The sequence below is a fragment of the Alligator sinensis genome, unplaced genomic scaffold, assembly GCF_000455745.1.
Source record: "Alligator sinensis unplaced genomic scaffold, ASM45574v1 scaffold73_1, whole genome shotgun sequence".
Classification (NCBI taxonomy): domain Eukaryota; kingdom Metazoa; phylum Chordata; order Crocodylia; family Alligatoridae; genus Alligator; species Alligator sinensis.
In genome coordinates, this window is record NW_005841838.1 from 1,307,494 (window position 1) to 1,323,745 (window position 16,252).

A 16,252-nucleotide genomic window follows, 5' to 3' on the forward strand; every position below is an offset into this window, starting at 1 on the left:
CTGGCTGCGCTAGCCTCATTTCATCCCCTGTGTCCCTACCATCATGGTGGCACTCTGCCATGCTGCCACCTCCTGTCCCAATGCAGTATTCGCACTCTGATTGGCTGTTTAAGTTGGTCAGAGTGTAAATAAAGTGTTATGGACAAACAGACAGATTAAGGCTTTTATAATATTAGAATTCAGAGGCTATAGGACAGGGAAGAATCTGCACATCATGCCATGCATGTTATTGGACAAACATAGCTGAAATGATTTGCTCCTGAGCCATGCTAGTAGCATTGTTGCTCTGACTAACCGAATGCCTGATAGGTGGCTGTTGCATTCCTAAGAGCTTTGTTAGCAGTCTGTTCTACTCCATTCTGAGTGCCCTTGAGTATGAGAGTGGTGAGTGACTTTGGACACTTCAGTGGTCAGATTTCTTTCAGCTCTCCTGTTTTGTACTAAGTGCTGTAAGTGTCAGAAGAATGGGAATGAAGACTGGTTGGGGTGGGGGGGAGGCTGAAAGATATCACAGGAAGATCAAAGTGGTTTTCCTTCATGAGCAAAATTTTCACCAAAACTTTCTGATAACTATTTTATAATAGCATGACCTTCTAATACTACAGGCAGCAAAATTAATCTTGTCATGTAGTGATGGTTTCTATTGCCATATCTTTTATTGGACCAGCTATATAGTTGGAAGAGGCGTTAGATGAGCTTAGGGACTCAAAATGCCCTTCCTCGGAACCGGGAGAAAAGACCTGAGGAAGGGTATTTTGTGCTCCAAAGCTTAACAATTGCTTAACCGATCAGTGCAGTGATAAGTGGTTAGCTTACCAATTATCCTTTAGCCCTGGGCCCTCACAATTAGGTAGGGAAAAGGGGGGAAGGGAAGCCAACCTGTGCCCCAGGAACAGGAAGGCAGCGTGGCAGGAAGGAGGGGGACATAGCCTAAAAGGAAGACAGCAAGCAACCTAATGACTCATCAATTAAGCTATTAGCTGCACATTCTCTCCCTCACAGGGCCAGGGCTTCACGGGGACTGTTGTATGTATGGGCTTGCTTCCTCCTCCCAGTCGAAGGGCCCAGGGAGCGACTCCCAGCAGCAGCTGTGTCCAGCTGCTATGTTTATCGGTTAGTCATTTAACCGATATAATTAGAGAGGGTTAAGCCAATTTTTTTTAAACAATATTTACATCCCTACTCCATCTATATGGTTGATATAATATGTAAGATTACAAAGGGGTCTCTTGCAATTCCTTGGACCATCCTGGATACAATAATACTGCTGCTTGGTTTTTATATGCTGTTGGTCCAATAAAAGATATCACCCATAACAATCTTTACTACTTCATAATTCTTGGTCCACCACAGCTACATCAACACTCCCAAAGTATGGTTTATATTTATAAGCAAATACAAAAGTTTCCCTAACCTCTTTTATTATTTCACCATTTGAAAAGATCAAGTTACCCTAGGGGACAAGGTGCATGCTTCTTTTATCCTTAAAGATGTTAACTCCTCTCCTCTTTTTTACTTAAAGATCAGCTTTTAACTATATAGGATGTTTTTTGATAGAGGTATATATGGGGTTGATTGGAAGGTCATAGTTAAGGGTAGGTGCTGAATTGGCAAATGTGCAGCGTGCACTAGTGAAATGGTAGTTTGCATAGTAATATGGATTACTGGTGAATTGCCTGTCAAGAATGATGGGGGGGACAGAGTGCCACCACGCTGCTGCTGCCTCCAGTGCTGCTGGCCCCCCCCCCCCCCCCCCCCCCTCAGAGCATCGCCATGATGGCAGGGATGGAGCGCAGGGGGGCGGGGGGTAGAAGGTCCCCAACCCTAGGCCCCTCCCCCACCCACTCCATCCCCTCTATCCTTGCCATCAGTGTGGCGCTCTGCACTCTGGTTGTTTCACTAACCGGAGTGCTTCAAGAGTGTTACAGTCAGACAGATGGACTAAGCCCTTGATTATATAAGAACTATCAAATTGCCTGTTAAGAATGGGGCCGGGGGGGGGGTTAGGGTTGCTATCCCCAACCCTAGGCCCCTCCCCCACCCACTCCATCCCCTCTATCCTTGCCATCAGTGTGGCGCTCTGCACTCTGGTTGTTTCACTAACCGGAGTGCTTCAAGAGTGTTACAGTCAGACAGATGGACTAAGCCCTTGATTATATAAGAACTATCAAATTGCCTGTTAAGAATGGGGCCGGGGGGGGGGTTAGGGTTGCTATCCCTAACTGCCTCTCCCGTGCCCACCACCCCACTGTGCTGCTGCCTCCAAGGAGCATGGGTGGGGGGCAAGGCCAGCAGTGATGGCCTTATCCCTCCCCTGTCCCTGCCGTTATGGCAGTGCTCCACCAAGCTGCTGCTGCCACCTCTGTAATGCTCTTGAAACACTCGTCGTTTCAGTAACCAATCAGTGTTCCAAGAGCATTACAGACAGACAGACAGAACTAAGCCCTTTCTTATATTAGAAAGGTACCTTAAATTGAAGGTGGCATTCAGCCGCATGTAATTGAGAGCGGAATACAGCTGCATGTAAACTTACTTATTTTCATAAACTTAAATCCAGTTCTAACTATATTAGAGGATTACGATTTTTAACCTTTCTTTGTATGTTCCTCAAATTAAAAATGCTTAGTTCCAACAAGGCAAACATTTGTCTGGAAAATGAGTAACCAGTTGGAATACTTTACTTGCTTCTTAAATTAAATTATCTTCCTGTCTTTTGCTTTTTCTCAATATCGGTGGTTCTCAAACTGTTTTAGACTTTGCCAGCTGTCTAAAATGAAAATAATTTGAGGAGAGAGTCCAAATCTCACTAGTTGGATGTTCTGTAGTGCAGTGGCTTTCAAACTTCCAAAAGTCATGGAACTCTTTCATAACACTTGTGCTGCAGATCTTTTACCAGACTACATGGGCTGTGCGAGCGGACAGCCATGTGACCCAACCTGGCAGTGGCAGGCCACTGCCTCCTCACTCACTTTGCCATTGTCTGCAGTCTCTTTGCAGAATGCTTCAGGATCTGGCATTGAACCCTAGGGTTCGGTGGAACAGTTTGAAAACTATTGCTCCAGTGGATAGCAGTATTAGCTTTTAGAAATTTTTTAAACTATTCCACCTATTGATGTCTAAATGATACTTGGGCATTTAAGTGCAATCTTGTTCCACCCTGCTCTAATTCCTGAAAACCAGTAACGTTTATTTCTACAACTACATCTTTAGGAGCATCATGGAATAGGCTTGCACTTAAATGCCCTTATGTCTTTGATAGGGCATTACTTGTCCTTAGTACTTGGAGCTCTTCCTTAAAACTTATTTTCTGGTTAAGTATTTCAGTGTATCTAGTTTTAATGTTAAGGTTTACAACTGGACCAAAATCAGGTTTTTATGTACTGCAGCTCTTTTTTTCTAACTTTTTTGTGCTTAAAACATGAAACTTTCTCATTTACAAGATTGGGAAACTGCTGCTATGTTAGGAATTATGGATGGTTACTTCCTTGTCTCCACTGGAAGACAGTGGCAATAATTGAAGACTCTAAATAGTGATGTTGGGGTACAGTCTGTTCCCACAATTCTTTTCTCCCCAATAAATTGAGGGGGAAGAAAGGTACCTTGAGTGGGAATGCAGTTCGAGATTGAAATTCAATCTCAAGGCTTCAAGTAACAACATGTGATCATTCAAATGGAAGAAGCTTTCAGAAAGATTCCCCAGATTCAGTGTGCAGAGCCATTAAACAAATGCCTGCTTTGCAGTTACTAGTCTCTTCTTTGTACAGTTTAATTTCAGTTTAATTTAGTAGTACAGACTCTAGTTATTTTAAGTTTTAGATATAATGCTGAATTATACACCTAGAGAGTAGGGGTGCACCAATACATTTTTGTGGCCGATACTGGTGGCCAATTTCTCAAGAGGCATGTTGGTCGATACCAATCCGATTTTCCAATACCTAGTCTGGCAGCATGGAGAGCTCCAGCTGGTAAGTCTGCTGTGGTGGAAGGGGAGGGGGGGAGAGAAGGGGTTAGGGGGGCAGATCAAAGCCCCTATGGTGAGGCTGGGGCTGAGGCAAGTGCTGCCCAGCTGGGGGAGGGTGGGCACTACACACAGTTGCGGCTTGTTGGGGGGTGCACAGGGGCAGCTCATGCCACTGCACACCAGTCGGCCAGGAGCTGCTGGTCCAGTGACTCATCTGGTGGGTCCTGCTGCTGCTCCCACCACTCATCTGGGAGGGCAGGGGTAGGGTGTGTGCCCCTGGATCTGCATGGGGTGGGCTGGGACCAAGGCTGCGCCAAGCTCTTCCTGGCAGGGTGGGGCTGCACTGGGAAGGGGTGACAGGGGGACTGCAGCCACAAATTCTCTGTAGCCCATTCCCATTGTAGCCCTGCCCTGCCCTGCCCTGCCCTGCCAGGAAGAGCTTGGCACAGCCCTGGCCCCAGCCTGCCCCATGCAGGTCCGGGGGCATACGCCACCCCCCCTGCCCTCCAGAACGAGTGGTGGGAGCAGCAGCAGGAGCCGCCAGACAAGCCACTGAGCTAGCGGCTCCCAGCCAAGCAGCGCGCAGCAGTGGGAGCTATCCTCTGGACGAGCTGCAGCTCCATGTTGCACCCGCCCAGCCTTGGCTGGGCAGCGCTTGCCCCATACCCTCCCTCACTGCCAGGGCCTTGATCTTCCCCTTCCATCACACTAGACTCTCCATTCTGGGGGGCTGTGCTCCTCACTGCCTGCGTACTGCGGCTGTGCGTGTGCTTGGGTCATTTTGTCGGCAAAATTATCAGCGTTATATGGTCGATTTCCAATGTAGTAAATTTTCTTTATATTGGTACTGTTCTAATATTGGACTGATGTATCCTCTACTAGAGACAGCTTAAACTCCAGTATTAGGTTATTTCTTGCTACTTGTTAGTATCTGTTTCTGTTCATCTTGTACTGCATGTCATTTCTTAAAGACATGGGGAGGGGGGAAACCCAACACTTTACTTTCAGCTTAGTGCGCCCCTGCACCAAGTGCAGCACATGGCCGGTAGAGGCATTGTGTTAGATTAACCTGGCTTGCCCCACATCTGTACAGCTCGTGTTTCAGTGGGGATTTTTGGCACTTCTTTATCTAATAGCTTTTTGATTTGGCGATTAGATAAAAGCACCAAAAAGCCCCACTGAGCCGTGAGAGCTGTACAGGCTGGGGAGCTGGGTCAACTGACATCATGCCTCTTTTGGTAAACCACTACTTGTTTTGTTTTTGTTGTGTCCTATAATGTGTCCTGTCCCGTGTCCTGTTGTGTCCCCTTCACCTTCTCCCCCCCCCCAGTCAGCGCCCTTAGACTTGGATAAAGTCTTTGTAGGGGCATGCTGAAAGCTAGAACCTGAGACCGCACAGTAAGGAAGGTAAAATTAATCTCCTCAGATGGTATGAGGAAATATCAAGGGGGAGAAAAAAATCCTTATCTGCCTCTTGCTCTTGTATCGACTAGATGTTTCCTGTTACTATAAAGAGAATGCTTTCCTCGTGACATCCTCTTTCAAATTCAGTCTCTATAAAATGGCAATTTGTGTTCCAGTATCCTACATGAGAATGTACTTGTCTGTTATGTGACTATAACTTGGTCGATTATAAAATAGCTAAGTTGTAGCATAATGTTTTTTCTGGTGTCACTGTGTAAGAACAATGAACTCTGCTTACACTGGGTAAGAGGCTTGACGTCCAGTACGGCCAGGTGCCTCTAGTAACCAACATAAAATTGTGAATTGTCAGCATGACCACTCCATCTAAATATGTCAATAAAAAGTAGTTAATTAAAAAAAAATGCACAATAGTCTATGTAGCTGGTTATAAAGTGTGTTTTTAAACTACAGTTAAGGTATACCTTGTGAATCTTGTTCCTTGTGCCTTAATCTATAAGATGCATTTTACCCTGCCTTGTACTCCTGTGTATATTTTCTTTTTGTGCAGTTTACTTCAAAATGAGTCTTTCAGTCCTGAATTTTCATGCTTGGAGTCTTAATACCTTTTCTGGTGTATCCTGGATATTACACATGCATCTAAAATACACATGCATGATTTGTTGGTTCTTGAAAGGAAAGTTATTGTGTGCATGCTTGAGGCAGCAAACCTTTATGATGGTGGTGGGGGGTGGAAGAGAGAGTGATTTTTTAAATACTACAGCTGTTGTAATAAATGTACTCTTCAATTCTGAGCTCTGTCTGTTTTTAAAAAGTGCAGGTGTTGATTGTCACTTATGCAGAGCCTTTTTTTAAACAGTAGCTCTTTTTAAACATGACTTCATTTCATTTACCATTTCCATCCTCACAGAAATGTGAAGTTAAAAAGCATTAGAACTTGTTAATATTTGGATCTAAAATGTTTTGTTTTTGTGTGAAGATGGGGAGAAGAGTCTTAACATAAAGCTTACAGTTCTACTATTATATGCAGTGATAAAAACAAAGGCTAAATATTTTGAACAAAAGCTATGTATAGGTTGAAATTCTCTCTAACATCTGTGTTCAGGGTGTGGCAGCTTAATATGGGCATTAAGCAGCTTTTGCAAACATTTGAATTTGTAATTTTTTTTTCATCTTTAGAGTACATGTGGGTACTATGTTGAAAGAAACGCTCCAAAAGTAACCATTTCCTGTAAAACTTAAGTTATGTGACCTGTTACTTAGAACTTTACAAGAAACTTATTCTGATCATTTTAAGAGCCATACAATCAATATTGCAACTTTAATAATCATTACAACCCATCCAGACTCTGCAAACTTCAAAAACGACAAATAACTTCACATCAATTTGTGTTGTGAATTTTTGAGCAGTTACTTTTTTAGCATATGCAGTTTCAGCATATTGTTTAAGCCATCTTAAAGCGATGTCCTCATCAGGGTGAAGAGCTTGAAGGCTACCAGGTAGCATTGTAAATGGACACGAGTCAGCAGTATGCCCATTTGAGAAGTTGGGCAGTGCCATCTATTTGGTTGCCCTGCTTTATTGATAGTTGAGTAAATGCTTGTTAACTTAGCTTTGTATTGTGGTAACCTTAGTATTAATAATGATTGAAAATAGAATACATACTTGTTCCCTATCGTCTTACTTAAATTTCAAAAAGGATATCTATTTTGCTGTATAATACAGTTATGCCAATGACTTTGTAAATGGAAGCATTATTTAATGTGATGTTGGTGCTTACTGAACCTCCATCAAGAGGGCTTCTTATTCTGTCTGTCTTCAGAAATATTGTTTTGGGAAAGCTATTAGTTATCAGAACCATGTCTACTAGCTGCTCTGCACAGTGCTCCTCTACCTTCAGTAGTGGCTGTGGGTGCACACATGCCTGGAGAGGAACTCGACTGGTGGTACAAGAGTCAAAACACTTAAATGTTCAACACAGACAAATAAATTGGCCTGTTCTGATGGGAGTTTTATCCATCATACAACAGCTTTTTTCACATCGCTGGTCTGGCCCCATCTTCCCAATGGGGTTCTAGCAGCCAGTCTAAAGTGTTGAACTTTTTCCTTTCTGTGCGGTTTTATTTTAATATTGCTGCTTTGACTGATTAAGTCCTCTGACCTAAAATAGGCCTTCTAGTGGAAACCTATGCTATCACTGTTAATGTTTGCTGTATGGGTAGCTTTGCTATTTTGCCTAAGTATGCACTCAATCCCATCATCCAGATCGTTAATGAATGTGTTGAACAATACTGGACCCAGGCCAGACCCCTGGGATGCCCCAGTTGATTTCTTCTTTCAACTAGACATTGAGCCATTGAGGACTACTCCCTGAGTAAGATCATCAAGCCAGCTATGTATCTACCTTACAATACTTTTATGTAGTCCTGTATTTCCTTAGTTTAATGAGGATATCATGGGGAATGGTGTCAAAAGCCTTGCTAAAGTTGAGATATACCACATCCTCTCCTCTCTTCCCCTCATCCATAGTGCCTGTCACCTTTTATCATAGAAGGATTGGCCAGGCTCTTGGTAAATCCATGGTAACTGTTTCTTACCACCTTGTTCTCCTCTATGTGCTTCACAGTGGATTTGCTGGAGTGGAAGTACCACCTGACTTTAACACACACACACACACACACACACACACACACACACACACACACACACACACACACACACACACACTTGAGTCAAACTCCTAGAAATGATGCAATGTGCTCCTTTTGATCTTAGGGTAGAAACTTATGTTGCCTGATACCAAATTTCTGGCACTATAAAAACGTTTATGGTGGCACAAATGGAGAACATAGATATCCCTACCTGTGGTGTGACCAAGTAGTGTTAACTAGTGCCCATTTTATTGGAATAGATGTGTATTGGTCCTGTGGTGGGAGAGTGCAGGTAGCCCAGAAGTGCCAGTACCCTCCAGCTGCCCCCAGGTAGGTGCTCTGGGGACTTGAGGTGCCCTGATTCTGCACATTCTAGGAATTCCCTGGCAAGATCAGGCCCCTTAAGCCTCAGGAGCACCTGCCCAGCTTCCCCTGCTTACTGAGATGCACTCTAGGGAGTTTTGGGGTACCTCTGTATAAACGGTCCTGGAATGGAGGCCATAGGTAGGACTAGGAATTGGAATGTGGGACTTGTCCCACCACAGCTTGACCTGCTTCATTTACTGACACCTATTTTTACCCTTACTTTTCTACTAGCTATTTTCTCTTTGTGCCTGTCTGACTTATTGTGTCCAGTGTGCCATAGGGCTGATCCAGGGATTTCTACATGGACTTTGATAGGAATATATTCTTTGGCATTCAAATGCAAGCTGTAAACATGGTTGTAGTCATAAATCTTCTTGACTTGCATATGTTGAATGGGGTGGCTTTCTGAGCTCCCATATTCCTCATCACTTAAAATAGCCAGGGTTTTGGTGGGTGGGTGTGGTGGGGATTTTCTTTTTGGTTTTTTTTGAGGGGGGGAGGGGGTTGTGGGAACAGAGCTGGTAGAGATACAAATTCACAAGTTAAGTTTAAATACTTTGTGTTTCAACATTCTGCTTTTTTAAACTCTTGCATCTTGCTATGATGTTTTAATATACTTGTATAACAGGGCGAGTTTGTCTAACTCATCAGGAATATTAATGTTCCTGTAGTAACATGCCAAGTTGTAATACAAATATTAAGAATAGATTTTAGTCACAGAAAACATGCCCTTAGTAAAATGCTAGTGAGTTTTTAGTAGCTTTATTTGTCCTTGTCCAGGCTTTATCGGCTTTAAGTTGCTTAAGTGATACGTATGTCTTGAATAGATTTCAGCTAAACCTTTTGCTTTCACTTCTTTCAGAAACTTGTTCACTTCATCTTGCTGAAAACATGTTATAATTTATCACTTTTTTTTGTTAGGAGTTGTGTTGACTGACCAGGTAGTCTTGTTTCTTTTGGACTAATCTTGGCTCATTAATTCCGAGGGCTGGGACTGGGCATGTTGGATGTTCTTGCAACTTGCCAGTAGGGCCTTCTAAAAGGGTTCCTACTTTTATTTTGAAAGCATGCATGTATTTCAGGATAACTGTTTATAAACTGGCATCTAGAGTTGGAAAGGGGATCTGGCTCTCTACCTTCCTCTTCTTCCCTCCCGTTCCTCTCCCCCCCAACCTTGTGTCCATAGTTTTAGAGATTCTTTTATATCAATTAATGCTATAAGGGAAGTGCTTCCAGTAATTCTTTGGTGTTCCAAGTGCTGCAGATAAACAGGCATATATGAAAGTACTTATAAAGGGCTGGAAATAAACTAAGTTTTGCCTTTCATTACTGTCTCTTAATATTCTTTTCTTTTTTTTTTCCTCCCCCAGGTCTTAGTGGTGCAATGGCTAGTATCAGCGTTCGTTCGAGTACCCCAGGCTCTCCCACTCACGTAAGCAGTGGCTCCAACGCTAGTCGAAGGAGAAATGGACTCCATGATGTTGATTTGAACACTTTCATATCAGAAGAAATGGCACTCCACTTGGACAATGGTGGAACTAGAAAGCGTACCTCAGCCCAGTGTGGCGATGTCATTACAGACTCCCCAACTCATAAACGCAACAGAATGATCTAAACTGCAAAAATTTCAAACCCACCATGCTGCTTGAAAGCCACTTGATCCTCAGAGTACTATTGAAAAGGAAACATGAGGCCATCTTCCCATATTCACTGTTTAAGACAAGTGAATTCAATAATTGCCATAAAGGAAGTTTTAGGTATTACAGTAGATGCCTCTTGTAACTGCGGCTTTCTTAAACTATATTCTTAGCAGAGGACATCAGATATTGTGTAGTAGTTAGCAAGATCATCATAGGCGAACATGTATCCGTTCCAAGGCTAAAAGTGACCTTACTTGTATTCTTAAAGGGAAAGGAAATATCAGATGTTTATTTGGTTATAGAATGCTTTTTTGTCCTTTATTTCCTGCTGTGTTGAGTATTTTGCTTAAACAGTATTGCCAGTTTGACTGAAATTGTCTAAAACATGACTTGGCATCTTTGTCAAAACTGCAGGCTTCCATTTTCACAGCACTGTACCATGCACCTAGTTTCTATATAGTAACAGTGTGCAAGTTAAATATTGGACTGTACCCTTTTTAGTTTTAAAAGCAGTTTGATAATTCTGGTGATTGTGTGATGATGTAAAGAGGTGCTATGATGGTCATGCAATTAATACTTAACATTGAATCAATACAAGGATCTTTATTGGATTCACTTTGTGTGTTTTTAGTGCTCTGAAGTAGCAATATTAAACTTTTCCCCAATTAAATTCATAGGCTTTTAAATTTTCAGTTAAAAACATATATGTATTGGTATTATCCTTGTGGTAAACACAAACAGTGCAGACTACCAGGGCTGACCTACATTTAGAGAAAGATGTCCAGTAATTGGAGAGTAGGCTTTTTTTGTTCAGTATTAGTGAAGGGTAGATATTGTGTACAAACGTATCCCACTTTACATTTCTTGTGAAGTAAATGCCTGTATTCAGGGAAAGGTGGGAGGAGAGGGAATGGGGAACAGTTAGAAAAGGGTTGTGTTCGATCTGCTGACAAACCAGGCTTTTGGCCGCTCGTGGAAACTATCTGGACTCATTTTAAACCTTCTCTTGACACATCTTCGGAATGGGATGACACACCAAGCTCTCAGAAAACAATTTAACACTGGAAGTTTTAATTCTGAAAAAAAATTCTGGATAAACATTATCATATGGATTAATTTGAAAGGGAAAAGGTGGCTTCCATATATGTTCAACTGAATCTACTGGTGAATACCTGCTGTAGTTCTAAGGAGACATGAACTTTGAACTCAACCAAGGCTGATTCTCTAAAAATCTTACAGTTTAGTTCTAGGTGCAAATATTTATATTAAAGAACAGCTTCCAAGTCTATGCCTTTTCTACCATTAGAAACAGTTTGTCTTTTGAAGAACTGTTGTCTAGGTCCTCAACTTCTGTTTGAGGCAGTTGGAGTGTTTTGAACTAGGTACCCCATGCACACTATTGTGAAACACAAACACTATTCAAGTTTTTTGGGGTGTTTGGTTGCAACTAAATAGGTAAACTAGGTGGATGAAGCTGAAATATGTTAGAACCATCATATTAAATTAATAGTAATAAAAAAAGCCCCCTCAGTCTCCTGTCTAAGCTTTGGATAATCTTGAGATTCTTTCTTATACAGTTTGGCCACGGGTTATAACTGTACATCTTAGCCTTTTAAATAGTTTTTCAGGAAATCTGGCTTGTAGATTGTCTCCAGTTTCTCTTTTCCAATCAGCTGAGGCCTGAGTCAAGACTGTTTTCAACTTCCGATCACCATATAGATTCCATGGCATTAAAAGTTCACCATCAAGGGCAAGGCAAGGTGAGGTTGTGCTATGCTAGATTCCTTCCCCCTCCCTCCGCAAAAAAACAAAACAAACTTCCCCCTTCCCCCCCAAAAATTTGAGGCTGTCCTCATATATGAAGGGGCATGATTTCTTTGCTTTGTAGAGCTTCCATTTCATATTTCTAGTATCTAAAACTTCAGGAGTTTTCAAACCATTGCATCATAATATGGCTGGAAGTGTACAGTTAATGGGATAATTACAATTTTCAAAATGTTCATGAAACTTGTGTTGCATAGCCTAGAAAACATACCACCTAAAGACTGCCAATGTATGTACAATTAAGTTACTACTACTACTACTGTTGACCTAAAACTATAGGGCTTTGCGTGATACTTTGAAATTCTTACGTAAGTATAGAAGTAGCTTCCATTCTATGAGACTTTGCATTTTTCAAGCCAAACAGAGATGTAAGATAGGATCTATGAGATGTAAACATTTTTTAATTCTGTAAAATGATCTAATTTTAAAGATGCAAGCAGAGGGATTTCTGACCTGAGAAATGGAAATTGCAAGTGGGTGTCATGAAAAACCTTGAATGGACAATGTGCCACTTAGTGATGAAAACGTTCTTCAGTCCCCTTCCACTTATTAGTTGAAATAGTTCATACTTGTACAAATAAACTAATTTAGGAGATCTTTTGTTTCTATAAATCTTTGATGCTGAACATTGGGATTTCTTGATGTGATACACTTACTACGTGTAGTAGTACTAATATCAGAGCTCCAAATCGCACTGTGGAAAGTACTGGGTTAAATGTGACTTACACTTAGACTCTATCACCATTATAACTACGTGCACAGAGCCTGATCTGTTTTCAATAAATGCCTCTGTTTTAAAATTAATGCTTTCAAGCTTTGCATTCAGTCTAGTACCATTTAAACTAAATTTGTCAAGCTCTTTGATTAATTTGTGCCATTATCTTTGGTAAGAGAAAGCAGACTTTAATATCTAACTGGTTGCATTAATGTTTTTGCTTGTGACTTAACACTTTTGGCAACTTAATTTTACCATTTTACATTTTGGTTTTTCATTTAGCCCCAAGTATTACTTGCTCTTTAAATGTTAATCCCTGCCAAAAATGACGTACAATGCATGTATTCATCTGATAAACGGAAGGAGAGCAAGATTGTCTCTTTAAAAAATAAATAAACAAACATGAAGTCCAGTACCCATGGCTTTGAAGACTCTCTTTCTTGTACCAGTGTAGGTAGATCAAATTGATTCATTACTTTCAGGCATTCTTCTGTTACCTTAAGCAATGGCTCTTGGAGCAAGAAGTAAGTATCTCTTACGCAGGAATTCAGAATGGTTTAGTTAGGACAAAATCATGTTTATTTTGCTTTTTTTATCTGACTTCTTGTAGTTGACATGTCTCGTGTAAAATCAAACGTGGAAGTGGGGCAAAATTACATGCAGCACATCCTGCACACAAGCTACTGAGCTTAGCTTGCATATTACTAAAGTTGAAATTTTGTTTAATGTTAAATTGGAGTTATATTACAATATAATAATGCAGAACTTTTTTTTTTAATTTTTATTTTTGGTGAAACTGAAGTCCTGCAGATAAACTCTTACACTCAAATGTGGCTTACCCAACTGGAGTAATAGACACTTTAAGTCATAATAAACCTAATTTAAAAAAAATCTGGCTGCTTTTGAAGTTTTTTATTTTTTGTTAGCTTGCTGGAAAGTCGGTCACTCCATAAGTCTAGAATAGAGGAAGGTAATTTGAAGAAGCAAAATCTTTATAGCTTTCACTTTAAGCTTATAGAGACTTCTTAAGCCAGAAAATGTGATTTATGGGGTACCTGCTCATGAGCTTGTACTTCCAGGTTGATTTCCTGTCTTTCCCTTTTATACTAAGGGTTTAACAAATGTTTACAGCTTTTGTGTAGACTTAAGTGCTGCATACAAGATGTTGGCTTACAGCATCATCAGGGTGAAATAATGTAAAGTCTTGATTCTTAGGATCATAGGAAAATAGGGTTGGAAAAGACATCAAGTCATCTCGTCCAGCCCTCTGTTCAAGACCAGGATCATTCCTGATTTAACCAAACCAATCAAATGTCTCTTCAACCTGATCATCAAAAATTTCCAGGGACAGATTCAACGACTTCTCTAGGTAGCCTGGTCCAATGCTTGACCACCCTCATAGTCAAAGTTCCGCTTAACTTCCAACCTACACTTCTGATGTTGCAGCTTTAGGTCCCTACAGCTACAGAGAGAAGCTCATCACCATCCTCTCCATAACTGACCATCAGGTATTTGTTAACAGTCTTCAAGCTTTTCCTCATGAGTTGTGCTTTCCAAACCCGTAATCATTTTGTTGCTCTCTGCTGGACTCTTCCAAAACTGTCCACATCCTTGAAGCGTGGGGCCCAAAACTGGGCACAGTATTCCAGGTGAGGTCTTATCAGTGTTGAGTACAAGAATCACTTCCCTTGACTTGCAAGTGACTCTCCTGTTAATACAATCCAGGATGCTGTTGGATTAAAAAAAAACCCCAAAAGCTTCATATTCACTTTATGGTCTACTGTAACCCTCAGGTCCTTCCCTGCAGTACTGCAGCTTAGTTTAGCCACTCGTTCCCTGGTCAGTGCTAGTAGCAGCTTGATCCTATAGAACTATGCATTTTCCTAAACATTTGGTTATTTAAGTAATCTTCAGAATGTTTTTAATTCTAAGCTCCCTAATCTTAACTTATTTACAAAAGTTTATCTTCAAGCCTAACAGAAATCATTTATCAGTCTTATTCAAGCATTGAACAGATATTATACTGTTTTTGAAAGAGTCTTGAGGCATGCATTTATCTGCAGTGCTATACCATGTACTTAGCATGGGGTGTTCAGTTTTAAACTTGGATTTGTGCTTAAGGAAACTTTCTTTGAATATGCACACATACATGCATATATCTTAGAAATTAAAATAAAAAGATGCTTATTCAATCTATTTCTTACAAAAGTTTTAATTATGAAAGCTAAATTTGATTGCCTCAGCTGAGAAGTGCAAAAAAATTATTGAAATTTATTTCTATAACTTGAATTCCCTAACTCCCTTCATGAGCCCACTTCTGATTTGTCCAAAAACTATTTGTAATAGAAATTTGAAAACGTTAGTGTTGAGCAGGTAATGATTAAAGAAATAGAGCATATCACTGCCTTACACAGTGAAGTTTGCTGCATTGGGTGGGGGTTGTATTGATTCCTTGACTAGCTAAGTTCTAGTTGTTTCTCACCTCCCTGCCATCTTCATTTAGTAAACTTCATGTCACTGATTCCACTATAAAGTTGTCTTTAAAAAAGCATGCATCTCTTTCCAGAATGAGCTGTGTTTAGATAAGAAATTGTTAAAATGAGAACTTGAGTACATTACAGTTATCAGTCCTGTGCTTGTTAACCCATTTTGTGGAAACTTGGTTTTGAGTATTTAGAGTAAAGCCTTCAGTTTAAAGCATCCAAGGCCACTTTTTAAATTTTGATCTGTATCTAAAATTCCCTTTGCAATTATTCCTCATCTTGTCTACTGTGGTCACAATAGTCTGTCACCATCCTCTTTTTATAACAACCCTTCAAATACTTGAAGACTTTGACATCCTTCTTCCTCTCCACCCCCACTTTCCAGACTAAGTAGTTCCATCTTACTAGACTCTTTTTTTTTTTTTTTTTTTTCTTTGCACTCTTAAACTTTTTTGCATCTTTCTTGGAAGTGCAGTGCTCAAAATAGATGCAGTACTTCACATGAGACCTCACCAGTGTTGAAGAATCAGAAGTGGAAGAATTGCTCCCCGTGATTTACACAAAATACTGTTAATGCATCCTAGAACGCTATTGTCTTTTTTGCAGCATCCCACTGTGTGCTTTGATTTCATGGGATGGCAATTTTGGGTTCTCTAAAGAGGTAAGAAACATTTCTCACTATTTTGATTTCAATCTTGTTTTCACCTTTAGTATAATCACTTGGACTTTTGTTGTTGGCACTTTGACAGGGAGCTTATGGTGACCATGTCTCACTTGGGCTGGGAATATACTGTTTGAAATACCTGCCCCAGGTGTCCATGAGTTTCTTCAAATGAATGTTTGCAGACAGTCCTTGCAGGAGAGGTTTTTGTAACTTGGACAGAAGCAGTAATTTGAAAAAACTGATGGGATGGTCTGGACAGATGTCTTGCCAATCCCTGCCCTTCCCCACAACACTCCAGCCACCAGCATATTCTGCTCTTTGATTCTTCTATGTATCGTAGCTCAATATCTCTCCCTTTTCCTTGACTTCCCTGTGCCAGCTACATCTGTTGCTCATGTGGAATGACATTATTAAAATATCAATGTATTGTAAGCTCTAGTGTGACTTTGTCACTTTGTTTACCCTGTCATCTGTTTTGGCCAGAACCAAGGACTGACCTATTGGCAGCTAACTCATGGCAGGCAG

The 16,252-nt window shown here is 40.8% G+C and overlaps 1 protein-coding gene across 1 annotated transcript in view; it reads left to right on the forward strand.

The window, feature by feature from the left end:
- The window catches only part of CUNH16orf72 (chromosome unknown C16orf72 homolog), a gene marked incomplete at its 5' end in the record, with an annotated part of 24,427 nt that extends 11,432 nt beyond the window's left edge, over positions 1-12,995 (forward strand). Inside the window, one exon of the mRNA XM_025203482.1 lies at positions 9,772-12,995. Within this exon, the coding sequence (XP_025059267.1) occupies positions 9,772-10,016 (245 nt within the window). The remainder of the gene's footprint in view (positions 1-9,771) is intronic.
- Between the last annotated feature and the right edge of the window lie 3,257 nt (positions 12,996-16,252).